The sequence below is a fragment of the Parambassis ranga genome, chromosome 14 (assembly GCF_900634625.1).
Source record: "Parambassis ranga chromosome 14, fParRan2.1, whole genome shotgun sequence".
Taxonomy (NCBI): Eukaryota; Metazoa; Chordata; class Actinopteri; family Ambassidae; genus Parambassis; species Parambassis ranga.
The window spans coordinates 1859283-1873483 of record NC_041034.1 but is presented as its reverse complement, the minus strand read 5'-3'; the positions used below and the strand labels follow the sequence as shown (position 1 = coordinate 1873483).

Here is a 14201-nt window from a genome sequence, read left to right as displayed (position 1 = left end):
CTGCGGTTCACGTCTGACGCTCCGAGCACAAACGTTTCAATCACGCAGCTGAGAGCGGCGCCAAGAATCAGCACATCCGCCGAAAAAAACAGTCACCGAGCTCCTCTCGGGTGATCGAGCACCTCATCCTATCTCTAAGGGAGCGCCCAGCCACCCTTCCAAGAAAACTCATTTCGGCCTTTCCCTCTCTGGACCACCACCTTATCATGGTGGAGGTGTTTGAGTGCACGGATGATCCAAGGAGATATTATGTTGGGGGCTTAACGCCCCTGACAGGGTCTCCCAAGGCAAGGCAAACAGGTCCTGGGTGACGGGTCAGACCAAGAGCGGTCCAAAAACCCCTCATGATGAAACAAAAACAAGGTCTGTGATGTCGCCCAGTATTGCGCACCCAGGGTCCCACCCTGGAGCCAGGCCCGGGGTTGGGGCCTTTTGATGACCTCCCGTTGGCTCACCACTTGCGGGAGGAACCATAAGGGGCCGGTGCAAAGAGGATTGGGTGGCAGGGGACCCGATCACTGGACACAGAGAAGTCAAGATTTTCCATCTTAATTGCTGCAAACTGAAAGAAAACCCAGAGACATGTTAGCATGTTAGCACTTCCTGTCCTGTGTGGCCACTTTGAGTTGCAGGCAGACGTTGCTAGCAGTCCGTCAGCCGCCACATGCTCAACTTTTTTTGCCCACCTTTTGGTTCGGGGCGACCAAGTGAGCCACCACCTGTTAAAGCTCCACTTTCCTTCACTCAGTGGGATTTCACCACCTAATAACTCTTTGTTTTCCTCGCTGAGACAAACATGAGTACAGTCGGACTCCACAGGTGAGCCGGCTCTTCTCTTCATATTACGGACCAATAGGTCTCCACCATTATTGCACGCAAAGAGAGAGAGGCTGCAGCAATCTCTGCAGGCTGTTTGTTTGTTTGACCTGGTGGCTTCAGTTCAGGCGGCCAATAAGCTGTGTGGACACACACTCAGGCGTGTTGGATGTGTGTGTGTGTGCTCTGTCAATAAAGAGAAGTGCCGGGTGAACTCTGGGCCTCGGCGGCCGCCTCTGCTTTATGTGGAAGTGTTTGCTCGCTGAGCACGCCGAGCCGAGATGATGAGATTTCCAATAAGATCAGACAGAATACAGGTGCTGAGGCAAGGCCTCACACACACACACACACACACACACACACAACTCAGTTCAGACTAATAGAGAGGCCTCTTTATTACCACAATCTTCGTCTGTCCTGCGAACACGTCTTCATGAAACATCCTCAAATTTGCTCCAAGCTTTTATTTGGAATTAAGGATGAACTGCTTGCAGGGTCAAAGGTCAAGGCTGTTCTTGCAGGGTCTATATTCTTGATAAAGGCAGAAGTGTTTGGAATTGATGCATTCAGGGACCAGAGGGCGGATGATTCAGCCTGAATCTGAGGTTCCTGGCTGTGACACGTTATTTAACATGAGGTTCACTTCCTGTCAGACCCAACATGTCAAACCGTTAAACGCACACATGGACACAACACGTCGTGTTTGCTGCTTTATTTTGTCGTACAAAAAATATTTCTGCTTACAAAAAACAATCAATCTACAACATCGGACTTAAAATATAAATATAAAACACATCTTCATGCCGTGCGTTTGTCCGTTGTGCAGATACGTCTGATTTTGCATCGTTCTGCATTCGCAGCTTTCATAAAGGGGAAACGTGGAAACACCAGAAAAACTCTCGGCTGTCCAGATTCTGCCTCGAGGTCCAAGCTTCAGGCTTCTTTCTGTGTTTTCTTTCTGGGCTTGGTTTGGCCGCGGCTCTCCCACCCTGGAGAGGGACAGAAGGACACAGTCAGTGAATCAAACAGTTTTCTCTGAAATCACTTCTTATCAGCAGATTGACCACCTGCTGCTCAGCCGAGCGCCCCTCTCTCACCTTCCTCCCCATCTGAAGCCGGCGCTGTGTGATTGGACTCTGGATGCTGCAGCTCTTCAGCTCTCAGCGCCGGATCGCTGCTGTTCCTCTGGGAATGTTTGTGAAGCTGTGTGTGAAGCTTCCATCCTTATCTGGAGGACAGAGAGACAGACAGACAGAGCCTGGCGTGACTCAGCAGCGAGGAGCGTCTGGGTGAAACCAGCACTCTCTGTCATGACTCACTTGAACACTGATCGTTGTTCGGTGACCTTTTTCTTCGGAAGACGCCTCGTCTCGCTGTGCGGCGGCCTCGTCGTCAGTTGGCTTCCCGGTTAAAGTGCTCCAGCACGGTGGCGTTGGTGCGCTCGAACAGCCACTGCTGGCTGAGGGAGGAGGGGTCGCACGTGTTCATGAAGACGCGGCGCTCGCTGGGGCTGCTGTCGATGCAGCTGTTACTGACGGGGTGATACAGGCTCTGGTCCTGGAGCAGAGGGAGGGGGTGGAAGGAAAGAGAGACGGGTGTCATGGTCCAAAAGGTTCATAAAGAGTCCTGTAAACAGGCTGGTAAATAAATAAATGACATGAGGCCTCGAGGTGGCAGAGGTCAGAGACGCTTCGATCAAAAGGCTTCGAGCACTTTGTTCAGATTAACAGCGACGCTTTGGCACGTTTGACTAAAGTTACATTTTACAAACAGAATTCCAGGGACACTGCTTTTGTTTTCCTGATTAGAACACTTGAGCAATCAGAGCTCCTTAAAACCACAACCTGAGCTGCAGAAAAGGGTCCAACAGGCCTGACCGGAGGGTCCTGAGCTGGACGGGCTGAGACTGTGGACATCATGATCTCATAATGACACACAGCAGCTTCAACAGAACAATAAGACTGAAAACCATCACAGGAGATGCTTTAGGTCAGTGTGTGAGCGCCGCACCTTTCTGTAGCGCCACAGCTGGTTCCCCTTCATGCCGTGACAGTCGTACAGCGTGACGGGGCTGCTGTGGGACACGGCGTCGAAGCAGACCTTCCTGGTGTGCATGGGGTCGCCCACCCGAATGTCCTCTCTCCAACCAAACGTCAGCACCTGCAGGGAGGAGAGCCTCCGATTGTTGTACAGTTTAACACAACCTGTACGTGTGTGTGCATGCAGCAGCTACACTCACCTGTCCGTGACTCCAGCCCGCCTCGCCTCGCCCCTTCACACAGTTCTCCAGCCGGATGGGACTCCCCGACACAAAGTGTTTGATCTCCATACACATCCCACTGCCCACGTTACGGATCTACAGCACAAAGACAGACACACAAACATGATACAAAGTCATGTGTTCCGTGTACATGCTGGCTACAGGCTAGCTACCCTGCACCATGATCAACAGATCTGTCAGCACATTGGTGGTGTGCCACAGGGTTCAATGTTAGGCCCGGGTTTATTTTCCCCTGAACACTCAGAATAAAAATGTGTGTGTTTGTTGTTGTTGCAGATGACACACAGATCCGCCATGCACTAAGACCAGGCGACCCATGAAGCTGTGGCTGTAACCTTCAACTCTCTAAACCCAAATCAACCAGCACCTCACCTGGCCCCATGCAGCAGCAGGCGGCTCCACCGGTGGGTAGTGTTTGGGCAGATCCCAGGCCACCTCGCTCATGAACCACTTGAAGTTCTTGCAGCTGAGCCGGCTCCTCAGCTCCTTCTGCACCGTCATGTCTCCGGTCGCCAGGTGGCGGTACTCAGGCCGGCGCTGGTAGACATACTCGGCGTACTCGTCCATCCAAACCTCTGCAACGCGCTTCAGGTTCTGAAAGCAGAAGAGTGTTTGGGTCAGACTCAGCAGCAGCAGCGGCGGCGGCGCTGTGTGTCCTTGTTGCCGCCTCCGGCCTGGTGGTCTTCTGTGAGCGGACTGTAACGCTCTCCCATACATGCTGAGATGAAAGAGTGGAACACTTAGAGAAGGATGCGGGAAAACAAAAACGCTGCCATCTGTTACTGTGTGTCAGTGTGTAGCAGATGTGTGTTCATCTATGTTTATTTGTGTACGTGAGATTAATGAGCCACAGGTTCCCTCACACTGTTAGCTGATGCATCACTTTCACTGCTCAGGGACGCAGGCGCTGATACTACACAATGTGTGTGTGTGTGTGTCGTCCAGCCCATCAGCCTGCAGTACACACCTCCAGCTCTCACGCTTCTTTGTGTTTTCTGTGTTGTGTGTCGGCTCCCTGGACTGTTTGCTCGTCTGTTTTTAGTAACCATGTGTCTGCCTTTTTTTGCCAGTGAAGCTCTTTTGTGTGTTTGTTTCTTTTGCTCTCAGGAGTTGTGCAACTGTGTCCTCATCCCGGTCTGTGATCATGTGTGTGTTTATGTGTGTGCTTCTCTACGCTCTCAAAGCAGAATGATTCCAACACAGACCAACAGCAGTGAGGCAGACGGCTTAACCAGCACACAGCAAGATGTTAACCCATTCATTGTTTAACCATCTGAGCCCCAATAACTGAATGTCACTGTGGGATCATTGTTCACTGCAACATTCAGTCCTTAGTGTCAGTCTGCAGAGTACTTTCTTTTTGTGTTACTGCTGTGGTTCCACTCACAATGAAATCTAATCCACTGCAGTGACGTGACACAGAACCTCTTACAGAAAGATCCATGACTGATCTACTGTGCTGTCGTGAAGTGTGAAGAATCACCTTTGCCAGGCTGATCCCGCCGGGGACCTTGTAGGGGACGTACTTCCTGTAGATGTGTCCTACCCTGGAGCAGGGGATGTCCTCCATCCGACCACCGCACATCCACACCTGCAGAGACAGCGACAGAAAGACAGAGAGGGCTTTATCTAGCGTACGTTCGAGTTTCAAAGAGGTAGATGATGGTGAATATGAGGCATAAAAGAAACACCAACAGAGTCTCTTCATTTTAATCCTCCAGCTACAATAAAGACAACAGTGACGATTCTCTTACTGCAAGAAAGACGGGGAGGCTGTGAAGAGGACGAGGAAGAAAAGACGAGTTAGAGACAGCAGGCGGGAGGAGAAGAAGGGCCTTTCTTTGTGTTCCACGGGACAATAGAGAAATGAAAAGCTGGATTAAAACATGAAAACAAAGAGGGAGGCAGAGAGGAGAGGTGTGCTGCTGCTCCTGCAGAGTCTGCTGTAAACACGACTTCAAGCCGCTTGAAGGTTAGAGGCAGACTGGAGCTCAGCCCGAGAACACAGAGAGGAGGAACACAACATGAACCCTGCACGTTCCACACACCAGACACAACGTCCCGAAACAAAGCCCGAGTGTCAAAGGCTGCAGTTTCTCCAGTGACCACTCGAGGGCTGCCTCTAAAAGTGAGTCGATCCCCTCAGACCTCTGTGTTAACGTGTCCGAGTCTACAGCAGAAATAAACACGTTTACAGCCTGTCTCCCACTCCACGTCTTGCCTGTATTTGGATTGATCAGGAGTGTAGTAGGGCCAAGCAGCAGGGTACAAGCCAACGCAGACGTGTTAAAACTTGCAGTCCACGATGTAGCCACTAGGGTCTGGCTGCAAAAAGTGAGTCAATCCCCATAGACTCCCATGTTAAAGTGTCTAATATTCAGATGCACAGTTATAGGCGTGGCCGCGTTGAGTGGCAGGCGGCTGCCGTATCATGGCGCTGAAGGAGGTGACAGCGTTCAGAGCGCCTCACCTCCTGTGAATATCTGATCATAAACCATCAGGGCATCATCAGCCGGCGCTGACATCACTGTCGCTGCACTGCGGTCTGCTTCAGCTGAAGGAGCAGCAGCACACTACAGACCCACACGATTCTCTCCGGCTGCATAAATAAAACATGTTACTCAAAAAAATAAAACCAACACAAACTGCAGCTGCAGAATAAATAAAACATACATGTGTACAGTGTGTTTCTTTACGCCGCGGCCCGGTCATGTGTTTTTTTTTTTTGCTTGCACTGCATGCATAATAATGATCTAAAGGGAAGCCTGGCGGCGATAAATGTAAAGTCGGGATGAAACAGGATTTTAATGCGCTGCGATCGGTGCTGCTGATCTGACCCTCGCCGCATGCTTCTGTGTTCAACCTGGACCAGAGGCCAGTGTGAGTTTGTCATGAGCAAAGAAAATCAACTATGAAATGAGATATATCTGGGTAGCCCACTGTACTATGGGATGATGATGATGATGATGGTGTTGCCATGGAAACAAGCATCAGGAAGCAAGTATGTATCATCAATCCGACAGCTCCATTTTTACTAAAGTGGGAAAGTTTATGTAATGTAATGTATTAATGTATGCGTTTAGAAGAGGTTCTCCTGCCAGCTGTCACACTTGGTTTGGCTCAGCGTGTCAGTCACCAATCACAGCCTTTACAAATACAGTCAACACTGATGCCAAGGAAAGGTCACAGTGAGGATTCTACTGAGCACGCACAGATGGAAAACTAAAGTTACCAGAAAACTTAACCAGACGTCTGAAGTCAGGGAACTATTCTCGACTCAGACCTCACATAAAAAGGTCACAAACACAGCGAGCTCCACAGCAGCTGCTTCTCTCTGCAAGAACTTCAACCAGAGGACAACAACTCAGCCTGGTAGTTGCCTTCACTGGCTCCTGGTTCCATTTAAAGGTCGGGTAGGAGATTTCATTCTGATGCACTTTTGGTTAAATTAGTGTAACTTCTCTTTACAATCCGATAGCAACCGATTAGTTCGGCAGTTTCTCATTAAAACGAAGAATATGAATCATCTGAAGCTATAAACTCACTCATCTCACTCCCTTTCCTTCTTTCGTCGTCCCTCTTTAGTTTTCCCCTCTCTCTCCCTCTATCACACTTCCTCTCTCTCTCTCTTCCACTTCTTCTCTCCCCCTTCTCTTGCTCTAGTCAGCTGATCAATGGAAGCCCCTCCTTCACCAATCAGTGATTGTGTCTTTGCTTCATGCAGCCAATCACATCTGAGCAGAAAATTGAAAACATTTCAGATTGAACTCTCAGCCTTTCCTCCACCCCCCCAGGCACTGCCAGCTGGAAGCCCAGACCAGATCAGGTCCTCATCCTTCCCTTTATCCAGCACCACCACCAGGTCTGGGGGGGGGGGGGGTCCTCTTTCCAACAGCTTCGCCCCCTCTCCTCCCTCCTCTCAGATGACATCACATCATCGTGGTCTAAACACCGAATCACATTTCAAGCTGGTCTCATATCTTGGTGTCTCCACACAAACATTTCTGCCTCCTGCCACATGTTTGCATGACCCTGCGTGTGAGGTCGTCCCGCCTGCACCTCCTGACGTTATCTCGCTGTGCGAGCCGGAAGCGTTTGGCGTTCTCACACCGGCGTCACCAGATTAAGTGTAACACGCGATGAAGAACAGTGTTTCACATGCGAGCTGTCTGTGGGAGCAGCAGTTTGGTTGTAAGGATTAGTATGAGAGCCTGTTAATCTTCCCACCTCAGGAGACTGGCTGTCTGCGCTGTATCAGCTAATGGGGATCTTAATAAAAAGGAAACCAAATTGAATATCTGAGGGTACAAAGTCGACTTAAGAGGCACAGCTGGCCATGCGCTGATAGCAGAATTTAATAGTGTGATAATCTTGGCCAAAATAATAACCTTGGTGTGGGATATTATCTCAGTAATTACTTAAATAAAATGAAAAGCATTAAAAAAACATTATTAGAATATAAGAGCTTCTCTCAGCAGGCTCAGCCCCCGAGGTCACAGGCGCCATTATTGGAGGCCCATCATTCGTTTCACACTCGCAGCTTTAAGAGGAAGAACTCCTCACCTTTTGCTCAGGGCTTAAAGGACCTCAAAAGCAGCAGGGCCGGCCTTTGCATTCCAGAGTCAGAGTGGAAACGGTGGAGGAATCAATCAATTATTCAGCTTTCTAAAGGCCAGGGAATCCTCTTTTTTATTGTTTTGATTCGAAGTAAATTGAAGGAGATCCTCTTTCACTTCCTTCTCTAACTCTATTTATTAAAAGGAGCGCGTCCGACTGAGCCATTCAGAGGCGTTGTGTGGAAGGCTCGCCATGGTGGCAGAGTGTGAGGCGGCCTACACTCCCAGTACAGGTGAAAAAGGTGGAGCGAGTGTGGAGCTGAGGTGGCTGGGCCAGGGGTCATGAAAGCAAGCTCAGCAATCTGCAGGGTCGTAGGGGGGACTGGAGCACCTACGGCGTCAAACCAGGAACCGTCTCTCTTGCTTCTTTCAGCCCAGTTTTTTTTGTGTTCTTTATTTTTGTGAAGGAAATCTGCTGTTCTTATTGAGCACTTTGTTCATTTAACCCTTTCAACCCCACAGCCCCTTTTCAGGGGCTTTTTCATGCACCCAACAAAAGCCATATAACACTGTACTAACCATGTAAAGAAATAATCATGTTACATATCAAATTAAACAGGAGAAACTCTACTACAAGCACAGATAAGCCATATTTCCACACATCAAACATAACTCCAACACCATGCAAATCAATTATCACTCATCAAAATAAAACTCTCATATCAAAGTCGACACACTTGCCACATGGTTACTGCTAGCTCTGTGATACTTCAAGTCACACAAACAAACAAGGTGTCATATGAAAGCTGAGACTTTACCAATTCACACTGTTACATTTGTTTTGTTATATTATAAATATTTAGTAAATTAGAATATAAAGAATATAAAAGTACAAAAACAAAAAATTCTGTCTTTCTTCTGTAAATTTGCAATAATCAGTCATATTGGAGATCAATAAATGCTTGGTTCAGATAGACCAACGTGTCTGTGTTTATTCAAGACTAAAAATATTAGGATCAGACATTTATTTATTCATTTATTATTTTTGTGGAGGACTTTTTTGGGGGGAGAATGTGCCACAGGTCGTTTAGCATAAAATGCATTTTCTTCCCTGTGGCTGGTCATTGGTGAGTCTAGCACAAATACTACTACTACTTGTCAAATCTATAGGTTCTGACTGTTCAATAGTGTCAATCATCCTAATCAACCAACAATTTTGCCTCTGGGCGATAATCATCAGAGAGCACAGCTCACCTCCACAAGCCAGAAGGGAAGCTAGCTCAGGTTCATCAGAGGCCTTCAGGGGTCTGGGTGTTACTCTCCTACACTCCTACATGTAAAAAGGCGTCTTTATTTTCTGGTCAGTTTACCTTGAAGGAGATCTCGTACTGTTCTCCTCCCCAGATCTCCAGACCTGTGTCGTATCCTCCCAGCTCCCAGAACCACTTCCTGTCCACAGCGAACAGTCCACCCGCCATCACCGGTGACCTTGAAGGACAGAACATAACATGCAGCTTTACTTTGAATCACCGTCTTCATCCAGGCAGATGATGCTCTGTGATGCTGACAGACCTCATCCTTCAGCTCCTCACAGCAAATGAAGCATTAGAATCAGAAACCTTCACTTCTAAAAGCTGGAATGATTAAACGGTTTTATCTGTTGTTGCCTTTTGAAAGAGAAGCTGACACATCAGATCACTTCTTGAACTGTATCCTTGAAGCTGCACAGGTGAGGAATACAATTATGACAAAGGCATAACAGTAAGGAGCAGCTTCACATTCATCTGAGTGACATCAACACCAAATTCTTTAGTCCTTCTATGGCTTTGTCACTCACACATTCATGAGGTCACATACTATTATGATTTCAGCAGGCATTAAATCCAGGTTAAGTCCAGGTTATATCACCTAAAATCCGAGGACCTCTACTGAACACATGACCTCAGTAATTTGGCTGAAGTGTCCTTTATTTGGTGGAATATTTTGCGTTCTGTGTCTGTGAACAGTGAATTAAATAATGAGACCATCCTCGACCTTCCCTGTCTATCGCAGCTCGTGGACTACTGAAAGGACTCTGGATGATTTTACAGCAAAAATCCAAAGTAAGTGACATGAATCCTCTTAAATGCCTTACCTCCATTCTGCTAGCCTACAGCTAATGCTCTCTATGCTAATGTAACAACACACTGTGCAGCATCTAATTTATCATAAACTAGCTAGCATCACTTGCTGCTAACATTATGAGGTTACAACAAGCGAGCAAGGGTTAGCTTAGCGAGCTAGCAGTATCACAACAGCACCACCTTAAAGGTCGGGTAGGAGATTTCACTCTGATGCACTTTTTGTTAAATTAGTGTTAACTTCTCTTTACAATCCAATAGCAACCGGTTATTTAGGCAGTTGCGCTTTAAAACGAAGAATATGAATCATCTTTATCAAAAAATAGGTTTTCAGTGGCCTGTTCCTTTAAGAGGAGCGGTGCAGAGGCATGCAGACAGTGTGTCACAGAGCATGTATTTATGGTGGCACTCTTCCCCACCAAATAATGAAAGTGCTCTGCACAGTGCAGAACCAATTAACCCACTACAGAGCAGCTTCTGTCTGCAGCGACAGGCTCTGTGCTGCTGAGTGCGGGCTTGTTAGCTTGTAGTGTGTCTGCTGCTGTACTTAATTGTTGTTGCTGCTGAACACCTGAGGCGGGCTAATTAGGGCAGCAGGTGCACACACACACACACACACAGAGAAAAACACAAGTGTGTGTCAGCATCTTCAACAAAGTGGCACAATGATCTCTGTCAAACGTGGACCTCCTCGGTGCAGAAATATCACAACACAAACGCACGTTGCTACAGCAGGTTGTCATAGTTACAAGCTTTTCACGGAGGTGGAAAACAGGAGCCAGCAGGTAGTCCACTTTCACCAAAGTAGTCCCTGAGGAGGATCAATTAAAGGCAACCAGGGCAGCGAGTGTGCAGTCAGCAGTGAGACACACTCCGGGGCCTCCCACGCCCCGTGAGCACTGAGCACAGAGGAGTCCCACAGCGATCGCGGCCAGTCTTTCCTTCTCCAAGGGTGAAAACAATTAAATGAATCTAGTGCAGTGATTACAGAAACCTCCACTCTCCTCTCCAACAACATTTTTTTGTTAATGCCACACGATTACTCTGGGCACCCTGCACCGTGTTTGTCTTTAACGCAGCTTGTTTACAGTGCTTTGTTTTTTCTAATTAAAATAAAAACATTTGGAGCGATGAACGTGCTGGTGTTTGCTGTGCCCTCTGCGGGGCACGCTTATCTGATGGAGCTCTAAATTACCACTCACAGCTGCACAATACGCACACATGATAAATGGATGGCTTTTTGGCTGTTTGCTGCGTAATAAAATTAACATAATTTCTAATTTACTTTCTCAATTATGGTAATGTTCCATATTCCACACTGTGTGGTCAGAACTACGCTGACATCCGAACATTATATCCCCGTGTAATTTTCATTCCAAATCTGCAGCCTGGCTTCAGTCTGATTTTAAAACCTGCTCAGACAGCAGCAGCATTAGTGAGGGCTGCTGGGTAATACGCTGTGCAGACTCAGTTAAGAGTTAAAGGGAAACTTTGCCACTGAAAAGTCATGACAAATCAGTCTACAGAGCAGAAAAATGTTTGAACTCTCCTAAAAGGAGGAGAAGATTTTATTAATTTGTCAGCTTCTTTTCAGGATCTGGGTTTGGCTGGCAGAGGGAGGGATGGGCTGAGGGACCATGAAGGGCCCGGCACACCCTGGTTGTTTGAATAAACCCATTTCTAGCCCACTAAAACATGATTCTGACACCAAGCAAGTAAACAAACAGCATGAAAATATACTATTTGTCAAGCTCATATAGGTCTGGCATTAAGCTACGAAGTCCAGGACCAGGATGTGAAGAATGTGAGAAGTATGATTTGTAGTGTAATCCTCAGAAACAAGCATCAATTGCACCAGAGGTTGATCCTGGCCTGAGAGGTAAAACACTGTTATTTTGAGTAATAGGATGTTTTGACAGGACTTCAAAACAGAGTGCAATGGCTGCCTTCAGTGGACAGACGCTTTTAACAGATCTGTGGGACTAAAGAGGGGATGATGCTCAATAACTGCCTGCTGGAGGAGGCCGACATCCTTAAAACTTTAAATGGACATTGACATCTGTCAGAGAAAATGCTGCCATTATGTGTCAGGCGAGTTGTTGTACTCACTCAAAGGGCTCGCTGGGGTCGTCTCTCTGCATCTCTGGGGGGATGGGGATCCGTTTGTAGTACATCTCCCAGTCAAACGCCCCCCGCATGGCGTCCCCTGCCTGCGTGTCGTAGCCAAAGTTGTCGTGGTCGATGACGTCGATCATGGGACACACGATGGTCTTCCTGTTCTGGGTGATTCGGTCTGAGGAGGAGGCAGATTTGGTTAAATCCCTTGTTATAGGGATGCTGCGGTGTTGTATGTGTGCTGAAGGTGGGCGCCAGTGTGTGTCCGCGAAGCGTCTCTGAGTGTGTGTTGTTTGCTCTCGACACATGTCAGCCTCCTATCGGGCATCAACAAAAGAAGGATGCTTTGTGTTGGAAAGGGTCAGAAAGGGGCAGGTGGAGGCTGAGCAGTGGAGGTAACAGCTCCTGCTGTCATCTCCACCCTTTGAAATAAAAGTGAACTTCCACTGCTGAGAACTGCTGCAAAACTTCATATAAAACCATCCTGACAGAAGAACAGCAAACTGTGAGCGGCCTGAGGAACCATCATCTTCACAGTGTAGATTAGTTCTACATTACAATATGTCCTCATGCACAATTAGGCAATAATTAGGAAACAGGCAGCTGCTACGTCAATAACAGAGGGAAGTAACATGGTATTAGGTGAAGAAGAAGAAGTTTAGCAGTTAAAGGAAACCTTTAGAGAGAAGAGGCCAAACAACAACAGAAGCTGGGCTACACGGCAGTGAAACAAAACAAAAAGAGGAGAGGTGAGCAGCTCAGGCCCAAGTTACTAACACCAGAATTACAGCTCCTCTGTTCTGAAACACACAATTCATAATTTTACTAAAGCCATTCATTCTTCTTCAGAGACATGCTAGCTTTCAAAGATCCTCAGTGACCTGTTTCGTCTGTGATCTGATAACAGAACCAATCACAGCTGACCTTCCTATGCTAAAAGTCTGTTCTCAAAGGGGGCAGGAGCTCCATCCCAGAGGTCGAAGCGTGACTTATCTTCCTCTTAGTCCAGTTTCTAACCAAAACTTCTTGGTTCAGCAATATTTGAGGTAAAAACAGCCAATTTTAAGACTTCTCCATCCTTGCTGCATCCATCCATCCATGTATTTTGTCCTGCGCTGTCCCCGAGCCTGTCAATGGGTGAGAGGGATATGCTGGTGTCTATGTCTCTAACACACAGTGTTAATTTTGGCAGCAATTTCTGATTTCGTTTTTATTTTAGTCTTGTGACTAAAATGTCATTTGATTTTAGTCACATTTTAGTCATCGACATTTTTGAACTTTTAGTCTAGTTTTAGTCGACTAAATATCAAAGAATTTTAGTTGACTAAATCTGCCGTGGATTTAGTCGACTAAAATTCTATGATATATATTTTTCATGAAATATTTAAGGTTTGATTGTGCAATAAAACAGGCACAGCTTTAACTTGTGTTATTTGAATCAAACACCTCTTTATTTAATTGCTATGACCTTTTCACAAAGAACCAGTGAACAGTGAGCTGCTCTCCCTGAACACACTGTTCAGTCATGACCTTCTTCATGAATCCTCCATAACTACAGCAAAACACTTCAGTGTAAGCTTAGAAACAGGTCACATGCTGTAAAACCATCAGCAGCGGTGTCTTCATTTATAGATTTTGTCACGTGTTAAGACGACTCGATGTCGCTTCAGGTTTGTTGTGTTTTTACCGCTGATAGTCGCTCCACACGGTTTGAACCGTCTTGTTTGTCTTGACATCAAACGTGTCCGTGTGTCTGTTCTTCTCCTGTGTTGTGTTACCATGCATGAGGACGCCTTCTTCCAGCATCGCGGGGCAACGTCCTTACGCAGAGAGAGCACTTCTGATTGGCTCTCTGCCGCCGTCTCCTGACTCGTCCCTCCCTTCCACAAACAAAATTTGCTCTGATTGGATCTCGTCTCCATCAATAATTTCGTCTCGTTTTTATTCGTTGACGAAAGTGTCGATACATTTCGTCTTCGTTTTTGGCACCGTGCGTTAGTTTTTGTTTAGTTATCGTCTCATTTTTATCAGCAAAAAAAGGTCGTTAACGAAAACTATGACGAAAATGATTCGTCAACAAAATTAACACTGCTAACACCAATTCTGTCATTCTGGTTCTGACGACGTATGACTACGTCATTTCTTCTCATCTCCTCACACAGCAGGTTGTAATGAACACATGTTACACTCCTGTTCGTTTCCACATTACGTGTAAACAGACAAAAAAGGAAAGGTTTGCTATGAAATGGTCCTAAGTGCAGGACGGCCCCATGCTAGGAGAGAGAGCTGAAGACGAGTCCTTAATGGAAAAAA

General features: G+C 46.9%; 1 protein-coding gene across 1 annotated transcript in view; it reads right to left on the bottom strand.

Moving 5' to 3' along the window:
* Window positions 1-2189: 2189 nt before the first annotated feature.
* LOC114446164 (polypeptide N-acetylgalactosaminyltransferase 10-like) overlaps window positions 2190-14201 on the bottom strand; it is a 45499-nt gene continuing 33487 nt past the window's right edge. Inside the window, exons 6-12 of the mRNA XM_028421626.1 lie at window positions 11883-12066; window positions 9024-9141; window positions 4581-4688; window positions 3470-3691; window positions 3056-3172; window positions 2827-2976; window positions 2190-2373 (exon numbers count right to left, since the gene is read on the bottom strand). Of these exons, the coding sequence (XP_028277427.1) occupies window positions 2209-2373; window positions 2827-2976; window positions 3056-3172; window positions 3470-3691; window positions 4581-4688; window positions 9024-9141; window positions 11883-12066 (1064 nt within the window). The 3' untranslated portion in view covers window positions 2190-2208. The remainder of the gene's footprint in view (window positions 2374-2826; window positions 2977-3055; window positions 3173-3469; window positions 3692-4580; window positions 4689-9023; window positions 9142-11882; window positions 12067-14201) is intronic.